At 32.4% G+C, this 16,281-nt stretch overlaps 1 protein-coding gene and 1 long non-coding RNA gene across 7 annotated transcripts in view; one reads left to right on the forward strand and one right to left on the reverse strand.

Annotated features, from left to right (window-relative positions):
- LOC146992692 (uncharacterized) overlaps positions 1 to 3,442 on the reverse strand; it is a 137,176-nt gene extending 133,734 nt beyond the window's left edge. For 2 of the 5 annotated variants that reach the window (XR_015039044.1, XM_085809392.1), the window contains exon 1: positions 3,131 to 3,367. Coding sequence is in view for 3 of the 5 variants with exons in the window: in XM_085809392.1 (XP_085665518.1) it covers positions 3,131 to 3,294 (164 nt within the window). In the remaining 2 variants the exon portion in view is untranslated. Of the gene's footprint in view, positions 1 to 3,130 lie in introns of all 5 variants that reach the window. The other 3 variants (XM_085809393.1, XM_085809391.1, XR_015039045.1) reach the window with 2 other exon arrangements.
- Positions 1 to 16,281, forward strand: part of LOC146992691 (uncharacterized) — a 289,003-nt gene that overhangs the window by 233,053 nt on the left and 39,669 nt on the right. The gene's annotated exons all lie outside the window — the stretch shown is intronic.

A 16,281-nucleotide genomic window follows, 5' to 3' on the forward strand; every position in this document is an offset into this window, starting at 1 on the left:
AGGAAACGTTGAGAAATCATAATATCAACAACTCTGCCTTTTATGTATAAGTGGCCTCTTCTTCCGGATTTAATTCAACAGCAGTGACTCTGGCTAAATACGTCATGTAAACATTGCATATGAGAAAAATTGGCTCGAGAACATGTCTCAGATTTTATTGCAACAATGAAAGCACCTTTGGGAATTTTGAAGTTACGAAAGAAAAATTATTGTGAGCAAAAGTCTAGCATCATTAAGGAATGAGATTTCAGGATACTGTAAAGAAACTTTATGAAAAGAAAAAGAACGTTTTGATAAAATATGTAGTACTGGAATAGAATCTAAAGATTATTAGATCTTTTCCAGAAAAATTAGAAGTAATTTCAATTCATAGCTCATATTTTATTGCAACAATTATATCATTGTTTAAGGATTTTACAGTTTCTGAAGGAAACCTGTCGTAGAAAAAACTAGAAACTTTATGGGGTAAAAGTCTAGGACACTTTAGTAGAAACTTAAGAAAAAAAAAATAAAAGTATAAAGATACTTTAAAAACATTAGATGCATTTCAGAAAATTAAAATGTCAGTATTATGGAGCTTTACGAAGAGGTTTTTCAGAATCCTAAATGCAATAAATAAGTATAACGGTATAAGACAATTCTTATATAACTAATTCTCAGTCTTGAACTAATTCGGCAATTCTAGTTTAAATAAAGTATCAAGTTAGAAGTTTGGAAACAAGATCGTAATCACGCATGTATTATATATACTCCAGCAAATTAACAATAGCTCCCTATTTGAATTTAGCAGAAGTAAGGTTCATTTTTTCTTGATGTAATCAGATTTGAAAAAAAAGTTGAATAATGAACTGAGTACAATATGAACTGCAGCAAAACCGCTACGGAACTTTTACAGTTATTCAAAACAAAGTCTCTAGCTACAGAGCTTCGAGGAATATCTGTCTAAAGGGAGGAACTGTGAAAACACGCATGTAGCCATCCTGGCCGCCAGGTTTCGAATCTGGCTCGAATAACTGCTATTCAGAAGTCTTAGCTGCACAAATACTGGTGTTCTTTGAAGTTCCAGGCGCTGGAGGTGAGCAAATAAAATTTAGCAAATGAATATCAATAAAATGAATACACTGCTTTGGATATGCCTAAAGCTCTGAGGCAGCGAATAAATTTCAATGATGCTTTCAATATATCTTTAACTAGTTTTTAACAATTTGTCTAACTCCTAGTGTTTATTTTAGCTGAATATTTTTGACATCGATTAGAATGTGCATTGAAATATTGTTTTTAGTACTTCATGTTCTTAGAACAAGATCTTTCTTTTCCTGGACCCACCAGCAACTGAGCGGTAAAGTCGCTGAACCCTAATAGTTCGGTTCGGGGTTCGAATCTTGCAAACAGGGACATTCTGGTGCTTTTCCCCGTGTGTAACATGTATACGAAGCAGGTTTCCTTAGAAAGTCCTCCACGAAGAGGGCCCACCAGCGGCCGAGCGGTAAAGTCGCTGAACACTGGTAGTTCGGTCCGAGGTTCGAATCCCGCGAACGGGCTGGCTGCATGGGTGTTTTCGTGGTTTTCCCATGTGTAACGTGTATACGAGCCAGTTTCCCTTAGAAATTCCTCCACGAAGGCATCCCTCCCCTTAGGCAGATAGGCCTCGAGGCTTTGCCGTAATGACACACACACACACACCTTCACGAAGGCATCCCTCCTTTTAGTCAGATAGCTCTCGAGTGATTGGTCATAAACAAAACCGAGATTTTCATTTTCTCGCTAGCCTTGCAAAATAGTGGATCTTATTTTTCTAACCTTCTTTATGGTTACTTGGGGAGTTAAGGCAACAGGACTTTGCAAAATATTCCTAAATTTGCAAGACTAGTTTCGAAGGTTCTATATTTAAATCTTCGAAACTTGGCCTGTAAATTTATGAACATTATGCTGATTCTTTTTCCCTGAACTTCTCCAATAATCTTTATTTGATGTGTTATTTTAACTCGGAGTTGACTAGCTCCAAAGAAGCTTCTTTTAAGGTGTTTTTTTTGTACCTAAATCGAAAGAAGGGCAGAGCCGCTTAGCTCAATACACCTGTATACATTCATTTAGAGTTCTGGAATCGTGAATTTGTATAATTACTGTAACAGCATAACTTAAGTCATAAGCCTACTGGTCTTACCACTGTAAAATACAAATGATCAAATGGACTACGTTCGATTAATAATTTAGCCCACCAGCGGCCGAGCGGTAAAGACGCTGAACACTGGTAGTTCGGTCTGAGGTTCGAATCCCGCGAACGGGCTGGCTGCATGGGCGTTTTCGTGGTTTTCCCCATGTGTAACGTGTATACGAGCCAGTTTCCCTTAGAAAGTCCTCCACGAAAGGCATCCCTCCCTTTAGGCAGATAGCCCTCGTGTGCTTTGCCATAATTAAATACACCAACACCACCGATTAATAATTTGCAGGCTTTTTTGTCTAAATCATGCTGCTTTTTTATTTCCAATATTCTAGTCAGAAAATCGCAGATAAACTAAATATGAATTTAATTTACTTTGGGACAATTACATTTTAATCTTTGCCTTCCACATGTGATGGTACAGAAGCATAGATACTATATATCTCTATTTTATAGGGACCTTTAAGGCAAAATTAATGGCACAACATTCCAGAAAATTATGCTATTTCAGAAAGCCTGCATTTTCTATCAACGTTAAGATTTGACGAAAAAACGTCTCAGAATTCATTGTCGTATATGTAGAAAAGAATATCTGAGTTCAAAGTTGTAATTTTCTGAATTTTACTACAATGGTATGTCATGTCATTTTAAGTATCCAAGACTAAGCTGTCCTAAGCCTTTTCTTGAAATTCTAAGAAACGTTTTTCGAAGTCAAAATGACCAAACAGAAGATAAAATTCACAAGTTTGATATCAAGATGCCATCTATGTGGTGAAGATAAATTGCATCACGTCTGTTTAAGAAGTACCTAAGAGGTTCTTCTCCTGAGAGAAGAACAATAGACATTATGTAGGCGAGTTCTTAGTTAGTGAGTTATTTGGTATAGGAAGAGAGAAGAAGATATTCTTGCTCACATACAAATGGAGGATATCTGGGAGAGAAACAAAGTAATACAAGAAAGATACTTACCAAGACCACAGAGGCAAGACGTTATCCAAAGCAAGAGCCGGCGGTCTAGGAATGGGGTCCTCTCCCGGTTTCAAATCCCGAGTATCTGAGGGCAAAGCGACAGAGAGACATCGTTCTCTTGTATTTAAAGGACGCCTCCTGCTCAAACTGTTTGTTCCTTTCATGGTAAATGTTTAACCTGCGCTCAGTCTATAGAAACAGATGAATATCTCGTTTTATTGATCTAGTTTTCATGTTGACGGGAAGGAGTCGTCCCGTCAATTTACACACCGTCTATTTGTTCGCAGTAATACTATTTGTTCACTTTTTAGGCATTTTTTTTTCTCTTTTGTTTGGCCGATGAAGCACTTAGGTGTTACTTTCATTATTCTAAAAGGGGCTTCATTTATTCATGAGTGTTCTGTTTAAAATGTTCGGAAGGATTAGCTTGAATGAAAGTGCATTTGATTTTTTTCTTTCTTTTCTTTCCTTCTTTTCCACTATCTCACTTATCTTTAAGTAAATAGGCATAAAAATGATGAAATTATATAGCGTGTTATATGCTATGTAACTTCATTTGTAACACAATGATATTTCTAGACAAGAGTAATGTGGATTTTCTACTTTTAATCACATTTTAATGGCAGTGATTTCCCATCACAATATCAATTTCTTATAAATAAAACTTCAAAAACTAAAATTTTGGTTATTGCATTCTATTTTTGCTATATGCAACTATTGCAACCATAATGCTAGACCTTACATAAAACCTTCATTAACCTGGTATTCTTATTGATTCTAATTAGTCATTAAGTACTACCTTCATCTAGTTTCAAGTGCCTACATTTCCTTCCACCATTCTATTTATAACTCTATATATTCCCTTATAATTAGCGGTCTCTCTCTCTCTCTATATATATATAAAGTTACTTCATTCAACTAAAATTCTACTAACTTTCTCAACAGAGATAATATACTCAATAATCCATTATATACGCATTACTATGTACGCATATTTAGATACGTCTTTCTCTCACTCCCCCAGTGGCGTAGCTAGGGTGGGGCAAGGGGGGCATCTGTCCCCGGGCGCAACATCCAAACGGCGCCAAATTGATGCTACGAAATTTTTTAATGAAATGTTTTCCATTCTTGGCACACAGAAAGGGGCGCAAATTCTTCAGTTGTCCCCGGGCGCTGGAAACCCTGCACTCCCCCCCTCTCTCTCTACACGCACACACACACACACACACACACATATATATATATACATATACGTCTTATAATTTAAAGTAAAGTAGTAAGAACAAACAAACAAAAAAAAACAAAAAAAACTGTGGTCAAAAATTTTGCGCATTGTGCTGCAAAATTAAGGAAATTAGAAGATAAATTTTAGTACGCACGCCAAAAGGTTACCAAAAACTGTGGCTCCACGAAAACTTCAACATAAGCAAATTTAGTTGCTATGAAATGTGTGAAAAAAGAGAAATATGCAACATTTTAATATTTACAAGCAAAATTAACAAAAATAGTAAGCTATATGCTAAACGATATATATATATATATATATTATATATATATATCGTTTAGCATATAGCATAATATATGTGTATATACGTATATATATATATACACATATATTACATGCGTATGTAAAAGGCAAAACTACTATAATCTAATTGTTGCTAATTGTATGTCCGGAATTTGGAAAGCTTCATCAGTAGTACACGTTAGCTCAGAGGTGAGCTTGTCCTTGACCGTAAGCTTTGGGCACAAGTAATGAAATAGAACTTTCTCTCACTTCATCCCACTTTTGATCGAGGAATCCTAATGTTGAAATCGCCCACCAGCGGCCGAGCGGTAAAGTCGCTGAACACTGGTAGTTCGGTCTGAGGTTCGAATCCCGCGAACGGGCTGGCTGCATGGGCGTTTTCGTGGTTTTCCCCATGTGTAACGTGTATACGAGCCAGTTTCCCTTAGAAAGTCCTCCACGAAGGCATCCCTCCTCTTAGGCAGATAGCCCTCGAGGCTTTGCCATAATCACACACACACACACACACACACCTAATGTTGAAATCCGAAGGTATATCGTTTTCTCGTATCACTACTTTTTTGTGAAAACTTTCGTGTCGAGAGATTTCAGATGTTCTTAGTTAATTCAGTACGTTATTAAGAGCATCTTTTTACATTCTTCATATTCTCTATTTTTATATATAGGGTATAGAGCGTAAATGTCAATCATCTAAATCTTCTAAATTTTACTTCGAGTTTACTAATTTTACAGCAAATTTAAGCTATTTGTATTACTGCTCAAGCGAATGCTAGTTAAGTTTCTTTGAGAAACATGTTAAAAAATCTTCATTTGACTTCTTTTCTGAAAGTTCGCAATAGGCTTATGAATTTAAAAAAATTAACATTTCAGATGTACAATCGTTTAATTTTCGCTTGAGCTCTGGAATTAAATCACTAGAATTTAAGTTAAGACTAAATTTCTAAATTAGACATTCATCTTTTTCGCTTTTTAATTACACATCCTGTCATAAAAACCAGCAATTTCATTTTTTTAAATATATCATATGTAGGGCAATATTGAGCAGTTTCAAACTGTGCAAAATTTTCACTCTTTACTACCGTGGCGATCGTACGCTTTAAAAGATGTAAGAACTAGAAGCGAAGCTGGATTAACTATTAAGTAAAAAAAGCCCATGCTTAAGAATCAAGGAAAGGGGACACCGCAAAGAGATGCTTAGGAACTCAAGCTTTAAAAAATATCACAGAAATGTACCGTTTCCCTTTCTTACCATAGAATTCACGGTGCGGATAAATCAAAACTAAGAGAATGGGAATAAGGAAAGAAACAGGCTTTGAAGTATAAATTTATACGAAGCACCATAAACCTTTAAATGTTAAGGGCTTGTAAATGTCTGCTATCTTGTTAGTCAGGGAGAGATTATCCCTCCCTGGCTAACAAGATAGCAGAGAAGAAAAAAAGTTACCAACCCGCTGTGTAGATAAAGTGTCCTAAACCTCAAGATACCGCGTATATGATTAGTTGTAACTTTTATTGGAAGTCACACATATATGTTTAGTCGTAATTTGCATTGAAAGAAACATTGCGTATCTGCTGATCCAGTTTGAATCTAATGGAGTAATTTGGGATTAATTTCCATCTCCGAATGTCGATCCTTTCATTAGCTGTGTTAAGAGAAACAAATTATTATTATAATTATTATTATTTGCAAAAGTGCTGCAAGATTAACATTTTATTTTAATTTGTTTTCATACATCGAACTGCAGTTTTTCGCTTTTTTTCCGTCTCACTTTTTCTAAAATTAAATATAAAGAAAAATTTTCAAATCATCGCATTATTTTACAGTTGAACGAAAAACTTATTACAAACACTGTTATGTTTTGTTTTCCTTTTTCAGCTCACATTTATTAAAATCATTCCACGTTTATAACCAGGACCAGAGGAAAAAGTTACGAACCGAAAGAAAACGCTTGATTTTCAATCTGGGAAAAGAATATTGAGTACATTGCAAGACAATTTAAAACTTATGTCCCATAGGAACATATTTTCATGAAAATAATACAAAAGCAACAAAAATTCATTCATCGATAATTTATATTTACACTACGTAAGAGTATTAATTATAAAATGTGATATCGGTGTTGCATTATTTGGAACATTTCTTTCTTTCAAAATCTCTTTCGTCTCTTTTAAATTGATATAAATATCTAACGGTGGCAGCTATTAAATCAATTTGCGGCTCTTGAGTTTTCCTAAACTCTAACATAGGGCCGTTACTGATTGATGAAGTTTGAAAGCCCTTGTTTTAAATATTGTTACCCGAAATAAGATAGAGAAATGTATTTGAGACGTAAGATAAAATTTCATTTAATAAACCTTCTGATTCTTATTTTAGTTAAGATTCATTAACTGTATTTCTGTTAAATGTTTATTGAAACAGAAGCACTTCTATGCATAATAGCAAAAACAAATGTAATTTTAGTTCAATTAAATTTCTACAACTAAAATTCATATTATTCTACTGCAGTTTGATGCATTAGCTTAAAAAGATGACTTTCAAATCTATGAAACCCATATAGCCTAATAAAAGAAGAACCCGAGATGAACTTGAACATTAGCCCTAAACATCTATAACTGCTGCTGTCTGAAATCTTAAGAACGCACTAAGCGTAACCACGGACCTGTACGAATCAAGCCATTGTGGTGATTTAATCGTAACCGTAACTTATTTTTAGCGTAACTTTTTGAACTATTATTCATTTTCGAACTGCTTATTTAATTCCCTTACTTTCTTTACCTAAAACATAACTTTAACTGTAAAAAAACTGCATGTATGTAACTGTAACCATATCTGTATCTCAGTTGGCAGTGTAGTTATGCTCCTATTCGCGTGCAGACGCATGCATTCTTGTAGCTTGTTTTTGTTAACTATAAGAGTTATTATGTTGTTAAAATGATCAGTGATTTAATTAGTTAAGTGAATTACTTCTCTTCCAGTATAAAGAACGCGTGCGCCTAGTACACTAGATTGGTGAACCCGATATAGCACACTAGATTCTTGAGATAAGCAGTTAGTGATCATAAATTTTTTATTCTAATGCAATTTTTTTCTAGCAGCAATCGCTCCAATGTCAGTTTTCTTTTAAATCAGTTTTGGAAATCCGTTTATAAGGTATTTTCCCGCCTTCCTGTCATGCCTTCGTGGTGTGGTGGTCTGCACGGTGGCCGCGTATTCCAGAGGTCCGTGGTTCGATTCCTGGCGAAGGCGTTGCACATTTTTCAGTTCTGTCTGCTTCAAAAAATCCTAATATCTCTACAAGTTTTTTGTAAAAATTTGTTTAAATCTAAGTTTTGTTTCTTGGTTAGTGGTCCCCCCTTCTTGAACTTATTTAAACAAGTTTTTATTTACATGAATGCCTTTCGAGGAGAAAACAAGTATAGAATTCGAAGCGATGAGGTAATTTGAATCAAGGCTGTTAGTACAAAATAAAATAAATCTTAACAGTGAGAAATCAGTACAGAAATAAGGTAAAGTAACGTGTTCATTGTCCCCAAATTAACAAAAAGGAATATTTTAATCCTTACTTCCTTTTTACTCAGTCGTATTCGATTTCATGCAGTCATGTGCGCTCTGAATATTTCAATTTGGACCAATCGTGATTCCTTTTTCATTCTGATTATACTGAAAAATTTGTAAAAATTTAATCATAAGGTAATAAATAATAAAATATGTATTTTTTTATTCTGAGTAAACATATTTAATCCAAAGCAGCTTCTCTCCGTTTTTCTTGAATTACATCTTCCTGAGAAATTCTAACCTATCAAACAATAAAATGGCTATAATCTTGCACGAGGGTTTTTCGAAAAATGTGCTATGCCGTTAGCATAACTGGTATTGATAACTTGAAATTAGCACAGCATCGATAATATATTAGTCATATCAGGAATGAAGTTTCTTTAGATAATTTAGGAAATACGTGAAAATAGTGAAATATGTTAGATTTTGTGAATTTATTAAAAAGAATGTTCTAAAAAAAGAGATTAAATGCTGTTAGATGTAATATGAAAAATTTCGCACGCGGATTTATTTTCTTTTCATCAGTTTTCCTGCCATAATATTAAAACCATAATACTATAATACTAGTAATCGTATCTAATACTGAAATATACATCTACGAGTACAGAAAAACAACGATGAAAACACGTTTCTTTTTAATAAAGGAACTGGAGTATCACTGACGACAGGGGAATGATTTTTCAGGAGATCAAGACTGAATCCATCTAATTGATGATTTGCTCAAATTGTGCCAAGTTGTTATTCCACATGAAGCTATAATGCAGGTTTTGTGAAAAATGCATTAGAGGAATCAACAATTATCTCTCTCCCTTTTTCTCTCTCTCACCCTAGAAAACACAGCTATATTCTACTATTATCAGTATCGAGTATCTGATAACATGCTTAAACATTTTCCAGGATCTTGAAACGTATTATTGGCCTCATTTAATAACACTGCGCCTGTAGTGGGTTTTTTCGTTCTTGCTCTAACGAATCTCAAAGTTACATCATCTACCAAATGCTTGTTTTATTACGACTAGCTGATGTAATGTTAGTCTGTTCAATAGTTCGTCTAGGAAAGTCAAATATATTTCTTCACATTAAATTTTTTTTTTAAAATTCGTATCATTTTAATCAACTGGTTAAGACGTCACTTTTTATTTACACGGTCATCTTGGACTTAATTTTTGGAAATTATCATCATTTCTTTTTTTTTAAACTACGATTATATACTAAAGTAATTTGGATTCCTAATCATTTTATTTATTTAATGTATTAATTTATTCCTAACCATTTTTATTTATTTAACCTGAAATTTAAATGGAAAGAACTGAAAATCCTCATATATGAGGACTTTTAGACTATAGCAATTGATAATAAATAGCTTTAAAGGAAAAACAAGTATTTGATGAATCGTTCTTATTTAAAAATTGCAAGATTGAACAAAGCTACAGCACTACAAAACGGATACTAGTCGAAGGAAAGAAAAAAAAGAAACAGAGAAAGGGAAGAATCGTTATCACTAAAACAACAGTTTCGGGGTATAATAAATTTTCCCTCTTAAATATAAAAATTCCTCAAACTGGAACATGGACGCCTTGTATTCATTTCACCATCGCCAAATTGTTAAAAAATAATTATACCCCCCCCCAAGAAAAGAGCAAAATATCCAGACCTCAGTGTTTCAGACTTCTATGAACAAGAGTAATGATTTTAGTTCAGCTTTTTAAGCAAATAGAGTGCTCTAAATCAGAAGAGTCATTTAGATTTATTAACAAAAAGTTAAGAATTTTTTTTTTCTAATAGAAAGCAAAAATACATGATGTAGATTCTAAGGTTGTAACCGTTGCTTTTACATAATTAAATCAGTTTTACAACTTTACGTTTTAAAATTCGATTTTGAAATGGATAATTTAAATCAAATTTAAGAGTTTTACTTATAATTTCCCAATTTTTGGCCTCCCATATTGTTTTTACATTTAAATAACAATGCGCCGTATTTTCTTACTTCAAAAGTTAATTTTCTGTTTTCTTTTCGAGTATACTGTAAATAAAGCGGCATAATTTTTAATAACAAAGCATTTGAAAAAAATTTCTGTTTCTAATTTAGTCAGATACTGCTTTTCCAATTAACGAATCGGTATTAGTAATCTAATCAAATATCCTCTTATCTATTATCAGTGAGTCAAGAGGATTTGCTTCCTCCTCATGGAAAAGTTATTCTTATCTTAAATGGACGATTCCTCTCAGACTAAAATTTCACAATTTCAAATCGCAACTTCCAAAAAATTACCTTTTGTAAATTTACGTGGAAACAAGTAACGTTTATTTCAGCAAAAAATATTAAAACTCTAAGGAATTATTTTTCTCAAAAAACCTTTAAAATTTAATAAGGCTATTAAAAGTTATAAAAAATCCGTATTGACAAAAATAACAAATTATTGTCCAAATAAACTAGTAAGATATTACGAAATAGCCTAATACATAAATTAGTAATGAATTTTATATTATTTCATCTTACTCTCAGTGTTCTCTCTCTTTTAGAAAAATGGATACGCTGATTAAATAAAGAGTATTATAGTGCAGCACTAACAAAACAAACATCAGAAATATCTTCATAACTACACTGATCGGGAAAATTTGCTAATAGTTTGTAATTTTGCACAACTTCATCTTTCCTGAATTTCTTTATATTCGAGAGGGGTCATTATATCTACTTAGATTAATCAAAGATTTTAGTTTGTTCAAAAAATTAGAGTGAAGGTTGTCATTATAATCAAACAGTAACTTACAACATTATATACACATAAAACACATGAAACTAACTCAATTTACTCCAGAGCATATCTTCAACTTCCAGGCAACATTGCTGGTCTTCACCATCTTGGCTCATCACCACAGGATATCCTTTATGGACCTCAGGCTCCAAACCTGGCAAGGCTTGTGATGCAGATTTTTGGCTCCATTTAGCACATTTTCCATGGACAAGACAACATCAACTACACATGAAACTAGCTGCATGGGGGACTCTTGATAGTGACAAACTATAATATAAATGTGGAAATAAATATAAAACTATAATATAAATGTTATACTATAAAAATAATGTTGTGCAATATTTAATGAATGAGTAGCATCCTGTAATGTTACTATCATTTTGTATTAACCAGTTTTTTTTTTTTTTTTTTATATAATTTCAGCCAGTATTATCACTTCTCCTTTCCTCGCCAGAATGCAAATTAGTTAGAGAGTATTTAAGTCGAGGGAGTAAGTCGGCGATTGTAAGCCAAAGCTAATTGTAATTATACGGCTTTGCATTATAGCTACAGTCATTTAAAATTGTATGCCGGTGAGAAGTCATGTGGGTAAGGAAGGTACTTCCTACCTTCGGTGTGAGGAGGTACTTCCTATCTCTATGTGAAATAGGAAGTATTAACTAAACCAACTTAGTTTTTAATTAAATTGTGTGGTCTTCGAGTACTAGGATAAATTTTAATTCGCATTTGACTGTTACTTTAAGTTAGATCGCCACAAGTGGAGACTGATCTTGTCAAGCACGAGACTTGCATTTTATGTTCCAGTTCTGATTTTAAACAGGTTATTTTCATCTCCTCAAGTCTCTGTAGTTAACTTCAGACCTAGCGCTAATTCGGTTCAGATCTGTTGAGGTTAGATACTAGCTTGTGCTACCAAAGAAAGTCAAAATCTGTAATCCAAATAGCAACATAAATACCTGTAATTTATTTAAAACCTAATCACTATAGTAATGACATAAAAACTAGCTAAATTGGCAACGCCGTATAAGGGTAAATTAAAGAAAATAAAAATAAAAAATCGGTATCGACCTAAATCTCTGATTCAATAAATACACAGCATCGAACATAGCAAACTTTAATATCTGTAATGAAATATCTGTATGTGTTGCAATTTGTAGCAAAATATTCATATGGTAATGTTTCTTTTTTGAAAAACGTAGTTTAAATCGGAGGAAAGTTTGCCTTTATCACAGTTAATAAAACATATCCCTGGGTAACGAAAAATAGTAAACTTCTAGTTTGCGAAGGTAATACTGAGAACATAATTCAAGCAATTATAATTAACAGAAACTTGACTCTTTGAATGGTTGAATTTATTTTCAAGTATTTTAATCTATAACGCAGGTTCATTTGGTTATGCAAACTGAATCAGAATTGAAAATAAAATTCGCATGATCCAACAATGTTTATATATTTCAGATGATTCTCATTTCAACTATATTTTGTGATGGATAAAAAAGGATCTGAAATATTACGACATCAATATTCATCACTATTGATATTTCACGCATTTTAAAAATGTTCATACATTTTCCATAAACAGATTTTTGTAATAGTTTGCGGCAGCAATTTGTCTATTGTAACCAGTTTATTTAATGGTTTGCGGCAGTAATTTGTCTATTTGAATAAACAAGTTCAACTGAAAAAAACGAACAGGTTAGTCTCGTTTAATTTAATCCCCAATCCGATTAATTCACTCACGTTTAATTAGAATTAAATGGAAATAGCATGTCTCATTATTTAAAGAAAAGCCTGAATTTCAACTTTGAAATTACATTCTTAACAAGCAAAATATGTTTCTTGCAAAGAGCATTTTCTAACAGGAGTTCAAAGCTTGGGGTGCTCGTACCTCCGAGCTAGAATTTCAGGGGTCGTAACAAAAAGTAACTTGTATCCTTGAGAGATTCCTTTGTCCATAAATGTAGATACCACATCTGTAGGTGGCGTAAAATTTATAAAATATTTTCCAGGATATGAGGTATAAAAGAGAATAAGGATTACTATTTTATAACTGTTTTAAAATGCTTTGCCCATTTAATATATCGATCAACATCCAAAAGTTCTTTGTTTCATTAAAGATGCCTAGTTAAAATTTATTTACATTGTAGCGGAATTAAAACTGGGTTGATATTTTAGAAGTTTTATGCGTAAAGCTGTAAGTAATTGTATTTGAGTTTTGTGTGAGCAATCACCTTTTAATGAATTGATTATTGCAAGTGGGAAATTTAATAGATTGAAGGACACTTATATCCCTTACAAATTACATGCACGCAAACTCAAAACGTAACAAATCCTTCATTTCTTAAACTAAGCTATGCTTTATCCCAAATAATTTCGTTGAATTGGAAATGCTTTCTATCAGATATAATGTTCATTTCTTCGAAATGTTCCTTTTTATACATTATTAATCACCAGGAATGCAAACTGTGTTTTAAAACGTGATTTTCACAATTGCTTAAGAACTAAGACATGATGAAACAAATGATTTTTTGAAAGACTGTGAAAGAAGTGTACAAAATTGCATTTCACTCTGAATAAATAACCACAACCGCACTTAACGTGTTTCATTAATTGCCTTTCCATAATTAAAATGTTCTGCTAGCAAGTAAAGAGGTAAATGATACACAGCAATCGTCCTTTACATCTATCATCATCGTTTCTTACATTTCTTCGAAATGTTCCTTTTTATACATTATTAATCACCAGGAATGCAAACTGTGTTTTAAAACGTGATTTTCACAATTGCTTAAGAACTAAGACATGATGAAACAAATGATTTTTTGAAAGACTGTGAAAGAAGTGTACAAAATTGCATTTCACTCTGAATAAATAACCACAACCGCACTTAACGTGTTTCATTAATTGCCTTTCCATAATTAAAATGTTCTGCTAGCAAGTAAAGAGGTAAATGATACACAGCAATCGTCCTTTACATCTACTGAGCAATTTCAAGCACATTTTCTCTTAAGAAATATTAAGTTATACCAACGAGCTCAAGCATGGATAGTAGACATCGTTATCCGGTTTGAATACTTACACGAAAGCAATTTAACTAATGGACAGAGAAGAATAAAAGATGATACTTAGCTCAGTTTTAGCGACAACTTCTTGTATCTTATGAAATAATGTAATCAAATTCTAGTTGTGGTAAATACAGGTATGTATTCAGAATAAATGTATCTTGAATACATATGACTAGTAGCTTTGTACATATATTCAGTATACATTCTGCACCTGATATGAAATAAAATTAGGTGTATGACATAAATGCAAAGTGTAAACCTCATAGATATTATAAGGCGAATAAAAGTAAAATCGAGCATAAAGTTCTGAAAAAAATTAGGAATTTTGTCTTTTATACTTAGGCACTTAGGATACTAATCAACATCATTCTGACACTTTGTTTATATTGAAACGAACTTTCTCCCTCCTCTATTTAACCTTTATATGATTGTTCAATTTTAATCAAACAGTCAATTAATGGTTGAAAAAGACACTGTAACACAGACACACATACCTACTCTTTGAGCTTAGGATTTTTCTACATTTTTTTTTTTTTAAATTAAAGTTTAATGAGTCAATTGTCGTCATATTTTAAATCTTCAGGGGATAGTTATACATTATTTTTGATTATTTTTCTTTAAATATTTTAGTTTTTCTAAAATTCTATTTTATTTTATATCGTAACATGAATTATCTATGTGGGATTTGTCTACTTTTAAGTTTCTAATCATAATTTATTTAAAAAAATTCTTGTCGTAGTTCTTTCCCTTTTTCTTCTTTTATTTTTTACAAAAGTTTCTCATTGACAGATATCGAAACAATTTACCAAATTATTAGCTTCCATTTAAAATCACTATTTCAGTTTAGTTTTAATTCTCGAATATAATAAATAAAACTTTTACTAGTTTAACCGAGAGTCAAATTAATTTTAATCTCACAAAACATTTTGCAAAGAAAAGAAAAATAAATAAATTAACATTTTGTTAATTTATTTATTAGTTCTATTTTAGAACTCTGTGTTAATGAATAAAATATATTCTTTAAATACGATAGTTTCTAAGTGGCTAAATCATTTAATAATCAATTAATTATTGAAAATCGGTGATGCTTATTTATATAGAGAAAGACATGTCCTCAGGGAGGACTCTCTAAAGAAAATTTGCTCGTATACCATTTACACATGGAAAAATACATGAAAATGCCGACAACGCCAACCCGTTCTCCGGGATTCGCACGTAGATCAAACATAGTGTTCACTATTTTCAATCACTTTTTCATTTCTGAGAACTACTAATTCAAAGCATTTTGATTAAGCCTTTATACTTAGCTGACATTCATGACAAGAAAGATATAAATTAAGAATCATATTTGTAAGGCGTATGCCTCATTATGTAGATGCAAGTTTATTCGATATCTGCTGTCGTAAAATTTATGTTGTACCTGTTTATTAACCCGTAATAATAGTAATTAAAAATACCTAATTAAAATCTGCTTCAAGGTCTGGGAAGCTAATGTTTCCTTTTCGCAGCTGAAGCTGACTAGAAACCTTGCACCATATTTGATGAGCTAATAATCTAGATGCACATAATCAACTGCATAACAACCAAAATTAAATATATATTATTAAATATGATGAAAAAAGACTGGAGTTTTAATATGTGTGTGTGTGGAAGGGAAATCGAGAAAATCTAAGAATTGATAAATCCTTAAGGAAAAAGATTAAAAATCAGAAAAAATAAGTAATCATTTGTGTGTAATTCCCAGTCTCACGAAGTAATGATCGCATTAGAGGAAAAAAATCACAAATTCACGTATGGAATGGTGATATAATTTTCATTTTCTCGGAATTAACTGTGATATTCCGAAATGCTCTTTCTTGTTCCTTTTTTCCATCTCATTCTAGATTCTTAATTTTCCCTGGGAGTTCTTGAAATAAAAAACCGTCTTTGTTTCTCTTTTGCAGTTAGTTTATCAATAAAATACGTTGATTATTGAGAGCGTTTAAACTGTTCAGTAACTGTGCGGATAATACTTATTTTAATGAGCGAAGGAGATTCGAGGTCATAGCTTCCGAATTACTCAAATTTGAGGTTACGTTGATAGAAAATCATTTAACATAAAACTAATTTTATTTATTTTTTATTTTCAGAGCCCCGAATTTGAGGCCATTTGGACATCACTTTTAATTCTAAAACATGGATTCCCAGATTTCTCAAGTGCTCTTGTCCTTTCTCCTTCCTCCACTACTTTATAGGCTATAGTCAATCAA

Source organism: Stegodyphus dumicola, chromosome X2 (assembly GCF_044657685.1).
Source record: "Stegodyphus dumicola isolate Sdum_Otavi_A_Nest chromosome X2, ASM4465768v1".
In the NCBI taxonomy this organism is placed as follows: domain Eukaryota; kingdom Metazoa; phylum Arthropoda; class Arachnida; order Araneae; family Eresidae; genus Stegodyphus; species Stegodyphus dumicola.